Here is a 13609-nt window from a genome sequence, read left to right on the forward strand (position 1 = left end):
AAATGGCCAACCATAGAGCTTTCTTTTTTTGAACTTCATGGCTTTGCTTTTTCTTAGAAGTACTGGTTTTCCTCAAAGGTGACTTTCTGAGTATTTAATGATGTGAAATGGAAGCTACATGTGGTTTCCTTTTGTGCATTTGCCACATAATCAAAAAATCATGAGGCAATTGCAGGGAAGGGGTATAGGAAACAAGTGCCCAGTCTAAAAGTTTAAGGGCTATTGCATGTGTTTGTCTGGGGTTAAGTATACTGACATCTAAAATTACTCTGCATATTCATATATTTAAGAACTAAAATTGACTGAACATATTCTTGTATCAGAAATGATGCTATGCACTTCACAATACTTCTATGAGGCTACCATCTTCATCTCCTTTTTATATATATGAGAATATCGAGTCTCAAAGAAGTAGAGAAATTTACTCCAGGTTATACTGCAGAAAGAGGCAAAACCAAGGTTTGAACTCAGGAATACTAAATCCTATCTCCTGAACCAGGTAAATGCCTAAGGAAGCCTCCTATATCTTCTCTCCCAAGTTCATGCATATTCAGCCCACATCAGGTTAATGCGCATGTTCAATCCACTGTTTTGGGAGAATGGATCAGTTGCCTTTCACAAAGATCATCCTTATTTCTGTCTTCTCACCACTGCTCCCTATAGAAAGCTTTTTACAAAATGAGCCCTCAAGAAGTATTGTTGACCAAGGAAACCAATCTAAAAGCGTTTTTTTTTTTAAAATCACCATGTAAAATTTACAGCTAATATATTCCCAGTGCCTTCTCATTGCACATTGTTTATTAATTTTTTTTTTTTTTTTTTTGAGACAAAGCCTTGTTCTGTTGCCCAGGCTGGTGTGCAGTGGCATGATCTTGGCTCACTGCAACCTCCACCTCCCAGCTTCAAGCGATTCTCCTGCCTCAGCCTCCCAAGTAGCTGGGATTACAGGCACCCCCCGCCACCACATCAACCTTTTTTTTTTTTTTTTTTTTTTTTTTTTTTTGTATTTTTAGTAGAGACAAGGTTTCACCATGTTGGCCAGGCTGGTCTCGAACTCCTGAGCTCAAGTGATCCGCCCACCTCGGCCTCCCAAAGTTCTAGGATTACAGGTATGGGCCACCAGGCCCAGCCTAAAATGTACTTTTCAATGCTTTGTTAGTAATATGGGAATCCAGATAATATAGGATTTAAGGAATTAAGATCAAACAGACCAGGTTCCAGTTTCTGCTCCATCTCTCTTAGCGGTTTCATGACCTTGAACGCACCCCGTAAGTGTCCCTAAGCACCAGTTTTCTCATCTGTGAAATGAGAATTATCACAATTCCCACTTTAGAGTTTTTGTGAAGATTAAATTAGACAATACATGCCAAATGTTTAACATAAAGTACATGTTCAATAAATGTTAGGTGATGACAATGATAAACACAAAAATGCCAGCAATTACTGCACATTTATAATATACCAGGTACTATGCAGTGCATTTACAGGCATGTCTCATTTAATCCTCATAGCAATCCTGTAAAAAAAGTCTTAATAAAACAGTCTGACCTCATCAGTAGCCACCCAAGGAAATCTAAGGTCAACACCCAAATCAATCACTCTTCATGTTGGGCATGGCCAAATATAATTACTATATTATACTAATAACTATAATCTAACTAAAAGGAAGGAGTTATTTTCGAGATCTGGATGGCTTCTTCCTTCTGGACCTAATTAGCCAGTGGAATCTAATTAAACAAGGAAAAGCAAAGAAAGTACTAGTTTGTGGAACTGGCAGGTTGCATGGGGTAAGATGGAAGGCTAAGCAAAAAAGCTCTGTTTATCTCCCTATGAATTAGTCTCTGCCTCTCCTAAACTCCCAGGTACCTTGTACCTCTAGTTGAGCATTAATTGCTGCATATTTACGTATTGAAAACTTATTCCGAGGTGACAAGAGCAATGTGATTTTAACTGTCAAATGATCCCTCCTTTTCACAATTTATACACCTTTACTTTCCCCCAAAAATGACAGAATCCCAAACAGTCTTCATATTAGAGCTGCTCAGTCAAGTCCTCTTTAATTTGTTTGCTTCTTTGCTTTAGAAAACAAATGTTGATGAAAAGGGAGGGAAAAGGCCACCTCAGTCAACTAAGCAATGGAAGTCAAGTCCCAAAAGCATTTTATCAAGACCAGGACTAGTGTTTCAATTCTCCTTTTATGAATGAAAAGAAAAGAATTATCTCAGAATTATACTGACCAATGAAAACAAGTATTCTGAGACAATAATCTCAAGTAAATTAAGTGTGTTGGGGCTTTGCATCACTCAAAATTTAGTCAGGAAAGTGAAAACCTGTCTAGCTATTTTAATCAAAGTAATATAATAAAGGGATTGTTTATGCAGGGATGGAAGCATCAAGAAGCCAAACAGAAGTTTGCTGGGGCACTCTGAAAATTAGCAACAGCAAGTCAGAGGGAAAGAGAAGGAAGGCAGGGTCACCAGAGCCTAAAGCCAGAGCTGTCTGATGGGGGCCAGACCATGGGGGAGTTGACCAGCAGAACTGGGACCACGGAGGCAGGGTCTATTGAAAAAGAGTTGAAGCCATGAAGAAGGCATGTCTGAGGTGGAGAGAGAAAGGAGGAAAACCATGGCCTCTTCCCTCCTCCTTGAGTCTTCTGCTAGTACCTCACTGTCTTAATCTGTTCAGGTTCCTGTAAGAAAAATACCACAGCCTAGGTGGCTTAAACACAGGATATATTTCTCATAGTACCGGAAGCTAGGAAGTCCACTGGCAGATCTGATGTCTGAGGAGGACCCTCTTCCTGGCTTGTAGACAGCTGCCTTCTTCCTGTATCTTCACATGGCTGAGAGAGAGAGATCATCTTTCTCACGTCTCTTTTTATAAGGGTACTAATTCACCCTCATGATCTAATTACCTCCCAAAAGCCCTACCTCCAGATACCATCACATTGGAGATTAGACTCCAGCATATGAATTCTGAGGGGACACAAATATTCAGTCCATAACATTCTCCTTAGTCAAATATACCAAAAGCAATTGGCAGGGGAAGCTGGGAAATGTAGTTCCCTGTGATACAGAGAAGAGCAGAGGAAGGACAGTAGGGAATGGGCCTGAATGCAAATAGGCAAATGACTGGCAAGGCTTCCTGCCTGCCCCATTGGAAGAGCCCAGAAATGCAGAATCTACCAGTTTGCTTGGTAGGTCATTGTCATCCAATATTCTACTTAAAGAATTAAAAAGTATTTAACCTGCTAGATTTAATGTGTGGATTTCCAAGTTGGATTCACTTTGAGATTCTTAGTTCTAACAAAAATCAAGCCTACCTAGCAAATCCGTATGCTTCAAGACTAGTCACCTCACAGCTCCTCCAGCCAGGTATTGCTCTACCCACCCCTCACCCCAGCCAGGCTCTGCTGCACTATGCCCACAATTTCTCCACCCTAACTTCTCCCAGAACTGATCCAGTCCCCCTCAAGCACTAGGACCACGTGTTGCTCAACTTACACTACTTGATATTCATCACTGTCAAGCATGTGGGTCACTCAGTAGACATTTGTTGAATAAATAAATGAATATAAGTAACTGCAGGAGACAAGTATGCTTCTTATATCACTACAAATGGTCTGTGTTTTTTAAGCATACTTGTTATGGACTGAATGTGCTCTCCCAAAATTAATATGTTGATGCCTAATCCCCAATGTGATGGTACTTGGAGGTGGGACTTTTGGAAGGCATTTAGGTTGTAAGGGTGGAGCCCTCATGACTGTGTTTTGTGCACTTATAAGCAGAGACCAAAGAGCTAGCTTGCTCTTTCCACCGTGTAAGGATACAGATACAGCAAGGTGGCAGTCCACAACCCAGAAGAGGGGCCTCACCAGAACCCGATCATGCTGGAATCCTGGTCTCAAGACTTTCAGCCTCCAGAACTGTAGGAAACACATTCTTATTGTTTATAAGCCATTCAGTCTATGGTACTTTCTCATAGTAGCCCAAACTAAGACAGCATTCAAAAAAGTAAACTTTTGGCCAGCGCAGTGGCTCACACCTATAATCCCAACACTTTGGGAGGTCAAGGCGGGTGGATCACCTGAGATCAGGAGTTCCAGACCAGCCTGACCAACATGGTGAAACCCCGTCTCTACTAAAAATACAAAAATTAGCTGGGCATTGTTGTGGATGCCTGTAATCCCAGCTACTTGGGAGGCTGAGGCAGGAAAATCGCTTGAACCCAGGAGGAGGAGGAGGTTGCAGTGAGCTGAGATCACACCGTTGCATTCCAGCCTGGGCGACAAAAGCGAAACTCCATCTCGGAAAAAAAAAAAAAAAAGGAAAAGAAAAGAAAACTTTCATCATTATTAATAGAAGTTCCATGTTAGAAAGTGTTGCTGTGAAAAATTAAATGCTAGGATAGCCAAGTTAAGCTGGTTTATTACAGGACTTCTTACAGCTTTCAATAAGTTAATGTGCATTTTAAGTTTCCAAGAGAAGAAAGGAGTAGGAAGCATTTCTCAAACATATTTGATCACAGAAGGCTTTTTGCACCTCACATTGCCATCCGTGACAATGCATTTTGACTGACCCAACCAACAGCCATTCCCTGGCCCCTTCCCTTTCTTTCTTTTTAACAGAAGTCTGACTTTGTTTGGGTAGTGGCATTGCCAGCCCCAGAGCATGAATCATGATGTGTTTGATGGCAATCCTGGCAATCCTGTCCCTTTGCTGAGTACTCACTTTCCTGGTGTCCCTTACAGCTAAGGAGGCCCACACCATGTGACCCAGTGCTATCCAGGAGGCCACAAAGGAAGTCAGATTGGAGGATCTGGGCAGTTTTCCTCCCTGATGAAAGGACCTTTGGACTTTTCTAGCTGCACCCTTTCTTAATGCTTGCAGTGTTGTCACAGGGTGATGCCAAATAGAGCTCTGACTCTGGTGGTTTCAAAACACAGGCAGGTGGGACCTATGTACCGCTCTCTTAATCTGGCAGGCTTGTGACTGCTTCAGTAATAGAGCCAAGCAGAAGTGATGTGCTATGTAACTTCTGTAGCTGGAACACTTGCCTTGCATCCCTGAGCTTCTATGTAACAAGTTCAATAGCCCTAAGTGGGCCAGCTACGAGAAGCCCAAGCCACAGAAAGAAGCCAAGTGTAGGTGCTCTGATTGACAGTCTCTGCTGAGCTTTTCCTTTGAGCCACCCTAGTAAAGGCACCAGACAGTAAAATTTTAAAAGCCTCTACAAGATTCTAGCCTGCAGTTGTTCAAGTCTTCCCAATAAAAGCCCCAGAAATTGTAGAGCAGAGATAATCCAGACCCACTTTGCCCTGTTTGAATTCCTAATCCACAGAATCTGTCAGCAAAACAAAACAGTTGTTTTATACCACTAAATATTGGGGCTATGCTGTGATATAACAATAGATAATCAGAACAGACTCTCTCACAATCCTAAGAGAAAAGCCAAGAGGATCACAGCGATGCTGACCTAGAACCCCAAGCTGACCTTTAAACGGCACCATCCCTAACCCCAAACTACTTCATATGCAAAATAATTACATATCTTTGTTGCTTAAGCCACAGTTAGTCAAAAGCATCCCTAAATGATAGGCTACACTGCTGCTCAGGATCACAGATTCAGGTCAAGGCTCCATCGCCGGCTTGCTGGTCTTTCCATTTCAGGTCTTTCGCACCCTCCACAAACTGCCATCGGAGTGAATTTTCTAAAACACACTCTGAGCCCATCACTTCCTTGTTTAAATCCTCAAAGGTTCCCCATCACTTTGCAGTGGTGCATAGCTGCAGTAGGCAACAGAATTATCTGGAAGAACTTCCTAAAAATCCGAAAGTCTGAGCCATTCCAGTCCCTAAGAATCAGGTATGTGTATGTGCAAAAAACTCCTCAGGTGATTCTGATGACAAGTCTAGTTAAGAACCAGGGAAATCTTCCCTCACCTTCCTCTCTCCAGGCAGAATTTAACGCTTCCTCTTCTGTGCTCCCATGGTACCTTACTGACACTTTTCTTATCATATAACAACATTTTAAAAATTTCTATCACCCTTACCAGATAAGGAGACAAGAGAGGTCGAGAATCCCATCACACAGAACATTGGATCCCCAGCACCTAACATGCTATCTTGAAGACAGTAAGCGCTCAAATACTTTGATGAATAGATAACGAATACAGAAAAATAAACCCCTAATGTTTCTGCCTCCAAAGGCAGGTCTGTTTCATCTGAACATTACTTTCTGCCAACTGAGCAAACAAACCAAGAAAAATATAGACAACTGCAAATTAGACAAAAATGTGGCATTTATCATTTACCAGGCTCTGGCTTGATCAGCCAAAGTGGCCTGAAAACCCAAGGGCCAATCTTTTTCTCCAACGATCAAGAAGCTAGAGAAGATACAATGGAATCTGACAGTGCAAATCACATTCTGAAAACACCCTGGTCCTGTGACTTCATGTGCACCTTGCAAATGCCTCTATGACTAAGCTGTGATTCATACTCTCAGCAAATAACCAAGGATGACCTCCTGGAACCAGTCCAAACAGTAAGTTTTATCAAGAGTGGTTTCCCAAGAAAGCGACTTAATTATATAACCTGGAGGGTGTAGAGGGCATGATCACCAGTCACACAGAGGGAGACAATCTCTCATTTCCCCAAATCTCTATTCTCTGAAACATAATTTATCCCAATTTCAAGAGTATTTCTACACCACATTCTATAAAATAAACTTTGTGGTCTACTTATTCGCAAGTACACTGGGGGACAGAAGGGTGATGAGAACATATCTACTAGATGTCAAGCACTGTGCTAGGTGCACCCATACCCTTTCTCACTTTATATCCATAAAAACCAACAGGTAATATTCTCTTTTTAGAGAAAACTGGGGTTTAGAGTAGTTAACTTTTCCAAAATTGTACCACTGGTAATGGGCAGAGCTGAGATTCAGACCATGTTAGGTGGGGCCAGAGCCTACTTGATCCACTCCCTCTTACTTCTCCCCACTCCCCCAAGGCCTTATCCTCTCTGTGCTCTATCAGATCCAAGAAAAGAGGAAAGTAACGCTGCTGAACCCCATGCTAAGTACTTTCTGAGCATTAGCTCCTTTAATCTCTACCAAATCTATGACATGAATATTTTTCTCCCCAGTTTACAGATAAACCCACTGATACTTGGAACAGTTAAGGAATGTGACCAAGATCACATAGCTAGCGGCAGATATGGAATTTAATTCAAAGATCATGTTCTTTCCACCTCCCCATGCTATCCCTCTTCTCCACTCTAAATATAAGTTTCACGGGGTTTTTCCCTAAATGACAGATACACATATAACAAAGAGAAAGAAATAAGCAATGCAGCAGCCCTGAAGGTCTTGTTAAAATCTTCAAAGGCCTCTTCAGAAGTAGCTATCACCCATCCAGTGCTTTTCTGTCTGACGATCCTTCCCAGATGTGTGATCTCATATGATCCTCATGGCATCCTTGAAAGGTAAGTACCAACACTCCCAATTTCCAGAGCAGGACATTAAAGCTCAGAGAGGTTAAGCAACCTGACCAAGGTTACACTGCTACAAAATGCTTGAAAAGTGGACTCAAACCATGTTTTAGAGGCCAAAGCCCACCATCTTCCCACCTAACAAAGAGGGTCCTCTTGGGAACCCTTTGACTGGCTCAGAAGAAAAAGGAGAACACAGTTATTGGAAAAGATTCCTTATCTTAGGGAAGAAGTTCTTCAATGTATCTGGTTCTCCAAGGCAGACTGAAATGAGCTAGAAAGACTTCAAACATCTCCTTAAGTCCACCCCCATCACGGAGTGAAAGGATGTTGTCCTTCCATGATCCACAATTGGAGTAACACTGGACTCACAAAGCCTAAGTGTCGTTTGATCTCACTATGACTCTGATGGACCCGCCTGTGAGGAGGGTGGGGATCTGTGGAGAGTTTACAGCCAACTTCCCAATCAGGCCAGCACACACTCAAGTTTCTTTTTAATTCCTGTTTATTACTCTAACAGATAAATGGGCACGAACCGTCAAGCCCCACTCCATTCCTTTCAGAAAAAAAACTGGAGGGTTACTTTTCCACATCCACAGTCTAGAGGATGGGAAGCATCACATTCTCTCTGCAAAAAGAGCATGATACTTCTTGTTTTCTTTCCAGGGGAAATTAAAAACCTAAGAAACCATAGTATGGTGGCAGAAACTTCAACAATAGTGACCTTTTTGTTTTTGCTTTTTGAAGTATCATTCATTAAGCACATATATGCCAGATGCTATGCTGTGTTACAAACATTATTCCTCTTGGTTTTTTTGTAGTTGTTTGTTTTTGAGACGGAGTCTAGCTCTGTCACCCAGGCTGGAGTGCAGTGGCGCAATCTCGGCTCACTGCAACCTCCGCCTCCTGGGTTCAAGCGATTCTCCTGCCTCAGCCTCTAGGGTAGCTGGGATTACAGGTGCCTGCCACCACACCCAGCTAATATTTGTATTTTTAGTAGAGACAGGGTTTCACTGTGTTGGCCAGGCTGGTCTCGAACTCTTGACCTTGTGATCCGCCCGCCTCGGCCTCCCAAAGTGCTGGGATTACAAGCATGAGCCACTGCGCCTGGCCTGTTCCTCTTAATCCTTATGCCACTCAATGGGGATTTTTGTTGTTTATTGTTTTTTTCTTTTCTTACCTAAACACTGGATCACCAGTGAATTTTTTTTTTTTTTTTTTTTAGGGGACAAGGTCTCACTCTGTTGCCCAGGCTAGAATGCAGTGGCATGATCATTGCTCCCTGCAGCCTCAAACTCCTATGCGCAGGTGATCCTACCTATAGGAAATTACATTATCAATCCTGATTTACAGGTAAGGAAGCCCAAACACAGATTGTTAAGGAATGTTCATGAAATCAACAACTTCTCAGAAGCAGGGTTGACATTTGGGCCCAAGTTTACCCAGCTCCAAAGCCAGTGTTTTCATCCACGATATACTACTGCCTCTACAAGCTTTCCTCCACCACCTACCTATTATAGCACCATCCCATCGAAGACCTTTAAGATCACAGTACATGGATCTGTAGACATGAACCCATTTTTGCCCCTGTTGAACTTTTACGAAAGTAAACTGGCAGTTTCGTTTCTCAGTTACCACTAGAATTAAGTCAGAGGGACTATAATTTTTTTTTTTTTTTTTTTAATGAGACGAAGTCTCACTCTGTCACCCAGGCTGGAGTGCAGTGGTGCGATCTCAGCTCACTGCAACCTCCACCTCCCAGGTTCAAGTGATTCTTTTGCCTCAGCCTCCCAAGTAGCTGGGATTACAGATGCACCTGGCTAATCTTTGTATTTTTAGTAGAGGCAGGGTTTTGCCATGTTGGCCAGGTTGGTCTCGAACTCCTGACCTCAAGTGATCCACCTGCCTCAGCCTCCCAAAGTGCTGGGCTTACAGGCGTGAGCCACCATGTCTGGCCCCAAAATTTTCAAAACTACACATCTGATGTATCTGAATCACAAGCCTAAAGATGCAATGTTTTATACTCATGATTGTGATCCTATGGTTGATTCTATATTTGTTATGTACTTTAAGCAAGAAAGGATATCATTAAACTGTTGTCATACGGCGTAAGACTTTAAAAGCATCTCTTCAATTACATATAATTGACCCTCTGCTGACTTTCTTAAGATTTTTAAAAATCCAGATTCAAGTAAATATTGAAAATAATGTCATTTTAATTTCTTTGTCTGGCCATCCCACTCTAGCAAAAGACTGTGACCATCCTCTGCTGCCCTGAAAAATCTAAGGTTTTTTATTCTTATTAAGGAAATCGTGTTTCCTTATGTACATTTAGAAAAAAATACAGGAAGGTTGCCTACCTCAGAAAAGAACTCGTCCATAAAAGCCGTGTTGTCGATAGCAATCTCAACCTCATCAGTATCATCATCCTGTGTCAGCTGCTTCTGCAAAAGGCAAAAAAGAGCAGAGTGAGACTAAAAACAAAATAAATGGCTAACATTATTGAATGCTCATGAAGTACTAGGAACTATATTCAGCATTTTACACACAATTTCCTTTAAAACTCATAACAGCTCTCTGATATATCAAACTCTGGTGTCTCAAAATCTGAAATTAAATCCTAGCTCTACCAATTGCTGGGTTGTGTGTGTGTGTGTGTGTGTGTGTGTGTGTGTGTGTATGTGTTTTCTTTCAGGGGGTGAGGGGTGAGAAAGGGAGGAACTGGCAAGTTACCTATCTTGCTGTGCGTTGGTTTCCTTATCTGTTAAATGCTGATAACAACACTACCTGCTTCATAGGATTGTGTAAGGTATAAAAGATATAATGAATATAGGATGCTTTTGCATGGTGCCTGGTACACTGTAAGTTCAACACATGCTAGGTTTTGTTGCTGTTGGTGGTGGTGGTAGTTACTGTAACTCACTACAGTTGAGGAACCTAAAACTTAGGGAGGTTAGGTAACTTGGCAAAAACCACACAGCTAAAACACGGCAACAGGTAGAATTGAACTTATCTTTTGGATCTGAACCCCAGGGTTGCTAAACCCTTCTCCACACTGTTCAAACAGGTTCCAGACACAATTCCTACAAAGCACAAGCTTTCAATTTTCACATTAGGAGTAAAGATTTTCCTGTTTTCAGAAACCACCTATCACAAAGGAAACAATGCTATGTCACTCCCTGTCAGAAACTCCTGTTTATAAGAAAGAGGAAGCTCTCCCCCGGCCCCCAGCCACCTCTGGGGACCCAAGCTTTCTCAATCTCATTCAACTTCCTCTGTAAAAATTCACAAAATGGTCATCTAAAGGAAGTGATTCCATTCCCACCCAGCATAAGGTCCTGAGCTGTTTCTACATTCCTCTTCAATGTTCTTCCCAGACAGCTGCTGCACAGCACATTGCTGATTTCTAAGCACAGGGACTGTTGTGAAAGGTGGAGGTGAGGCAGGGGATAAACCCCCCATGCCTGCTTCTTCACAAGCTTCAGCAGCCTCTGACCCCCTAAGTCTAAGATATAGCACTCTCGAACACTCAAACTCCATGGGCAATGAATGCCACCAGAAGCCTCTTTCCTTCACCCACTACCATCCCCCTGAATCCACAGCAGAAGTTGTTAGTGGGAAAACCTATGGCTATTTGGGATTCTCCAGCCATGCGGAGAGTCTCTTGATTGGCTCCCCCAGCATCTCATTCTCTGGCTGGTCTGCAACAATCAGCATCCCCAGCTTAATAGCCACATTCAAGGGAGTTGAATTTGAGGGCACTGCTACCACCTCCCTGATCAACTTCCCCAAACTCACAACTGACCATGTCCCTCTGCCACGTAACGTCATCCAAGGATAGCTCAACTCCTAGAATTTAAAGGCCCAGTGCCTAACAGAGCACGTGGGGCCCTTTAAGATCCAGCTCCACCCATACTTCTTCTATGATGCACACTCTAGACAAGCAAGCACCTGGACACACCATTTTCTGGACACACCATTCTTTTAGATCACTCTATCACACAGGGAGTCCTGCTGAAAGGCGTTGGTCCAACTGACAAAAATTTCCTTAGCCCTTAAAACTCAGCTCGGACAACCTCTGTATGCCTGACCTGGGCATGGCTCCCACATGCAAAAGTTAAAACCTCCCTAAGCTTCCACTGCACTTTGCACAAACTTTCGAAACCAACCATCACAGCCCTTTACTCACCCCTTTACTCACCTGTCTTTCCCCACTGACTACAAACTCCTGGAGATTCTGCGGGTGGGAGTTGGGGGGCAGGGGGGGCAAGTTTATGCAGGAGGACTCACTCTGTTGCCCAGGCTGGAATGCAATGGCGCAATTACAGCTCACCCCACCTTCAGCCTCCTGGGCCCAAGTGATCCTCCTGCCTCAGCCTCCCAAATAGCTAGGACTGCAGGCATGCACCACCAGGCCCCACTACATTTTTTTATTTTTTTGTAAGGATGGGGGTCTCACTAAGTTCCCCAAACTGGTCTCAAAATCCTGGCCTCAAGTAATCCACCCGCCTCAGCTTCCCAACGTGCTGGGATTATAGCTGTGAGCCACTGCACCCAGCTGAAGTGGATACTTGCATGTGTGTCTGTGTCTGCTCGAAACACCTTCCTCTGTGGAGCAACCCCTCACGCCCTCCACATGATTTGGGGGAGTCGATCAACCGTGACCCAGGCTCCCTGAGGAATCTGAATTGTGAAAGGAGTCTGAAGTGAATGGGCCCGAGTCAGTCGATGGCTGCCCCCAGAGATGTCCATGAAATTCCCAGAGCTGCCCTCGTTCCCATGCTTCCCACAACACCCCTTGGCTTTGGGCAGGTTCTACAGATCTTCCCTAGTCTTCTTTCAATGAGTTGAACAGTATCCTCCTAATATGTCTTTTTTAAGTTCATTTAGCCAGACTTGGGTTTTGTCACTTGCAATTAAAACTGAGCACTGTACTTGTCATTAATTAATTTATTCCATATTTCCTGAGTGCTCACCCTGTACCAGGCATATAATAGAAATTTAACCAATTTTAGCTGAATAAATAACTAGCTTCCACAGAGACTAGCAGCCAGGATTCACCGTCAGTTTCTAAAGTTTGAGACAAAATGTTCCCTTCATCAAGTATCATCAACTCTCAGGCCCCTCAGCAACCTCTAGAGAGTTCCAGCTCCCAAGAGGTTCAATGTAACCCGGTCTTCCTCTAGAAGAGTAAGTCAATAAGCTTTCTGGGGAGTATCCTTTCTTCAGAGTCATCTAGAGAATTACTGAGGGGACAGACCTCAAGTATATCTGTATACATACATATACCTACACACACACACTCCCCACATATACACACACCCTATACATACACACACTCCACACATACACCCGCCCACCCACACCCCACATACACACACCCTACACATAAACACACACCCTACACACATACACTCCACACATATTCCCACCCACATACACTCCACATACACACACCCTACACATGTACATTCCATACATACACCCCTACCCCTTCATATACCTTTCATACACATACAGCACACACACACACACACACCCCTTACACACACACCCTATACACACATGCTACACACGTACACACACTCCACACACACACCCACACCCATTCGACATACATACACCCTACACAGACTCCACACATACACCCACACCCATTCCACATACACAAACACCTAACATCCACTCTACACATACACCCACACCCATTTCACATACACACACATCCTACACACACACACTCCACACATACACCCACACACACTCATAACCCTCCCACACACATCTACAAGCTCCCACACACCGACACCCACAACCCACACCGCACTACACACATACACCCACATTCCAACACACCCCCTCCAAATACACACCCACACACACCCACACACCCTCCCCCCCACACACAAACACATACATATATCCACACACACACACACACATACACATGTATACACTACAAGACATCAATTCAGTCTTCAAACACATGTGTTAAGGAAATGGGAAGAGGCTACCATCATGGGATGGATTAAAGGAAGTTTCCAGAAGCTGGGAACAACTGTGACCTGGAGCACGGGAGGCAGACACCTATCACTCCATCATGACGTAAGTTCTCGAGA

At 43.3% G+C, this 13609-nt stretch overlaps 1 protein-coding gene across 4 annotated transcripts in view; it reads right to left on the reverse strand.

Annotated features, from left to right (window-relative positions):
- The window catches only part of STX3 (syntaxin 3), a 47400-nt gene that overhangs the window by 19148 nt on the left and 14643 nt on the right, over positions 1-13609 (reverse strand). For all 4 annotated transcript variants that reach the window (XM_054439427.2, XM_054439426.2, XM_063670885.1 and 1 more), the window contains one exon: positions 9851-9934. In XM_054439427.2, the coding sequence (XP_054295402.1) occupies positions 9851-9934 (84 nt within the window). Of the gene's footprint in view, positions 1-9850; positions 9935-13609 lie in introns of those variants that run through there.

This window comes from Pongo pygmaeus, chromosome 9 (assembly GCF_028885625.2).
Source record: "Pongo pygmaeus isolate AG05252 chromosome 9, NHGRI_mPonPyg2-v2.0_pri, whole genome shotgun sequence".
In the NCBI taxonomy this organism is placed as follows: Eukaryota; Metazoa; Chordata; class Mammalia; order Primates; family Hominidae; genus Pongo; species Pongo pygmaeus.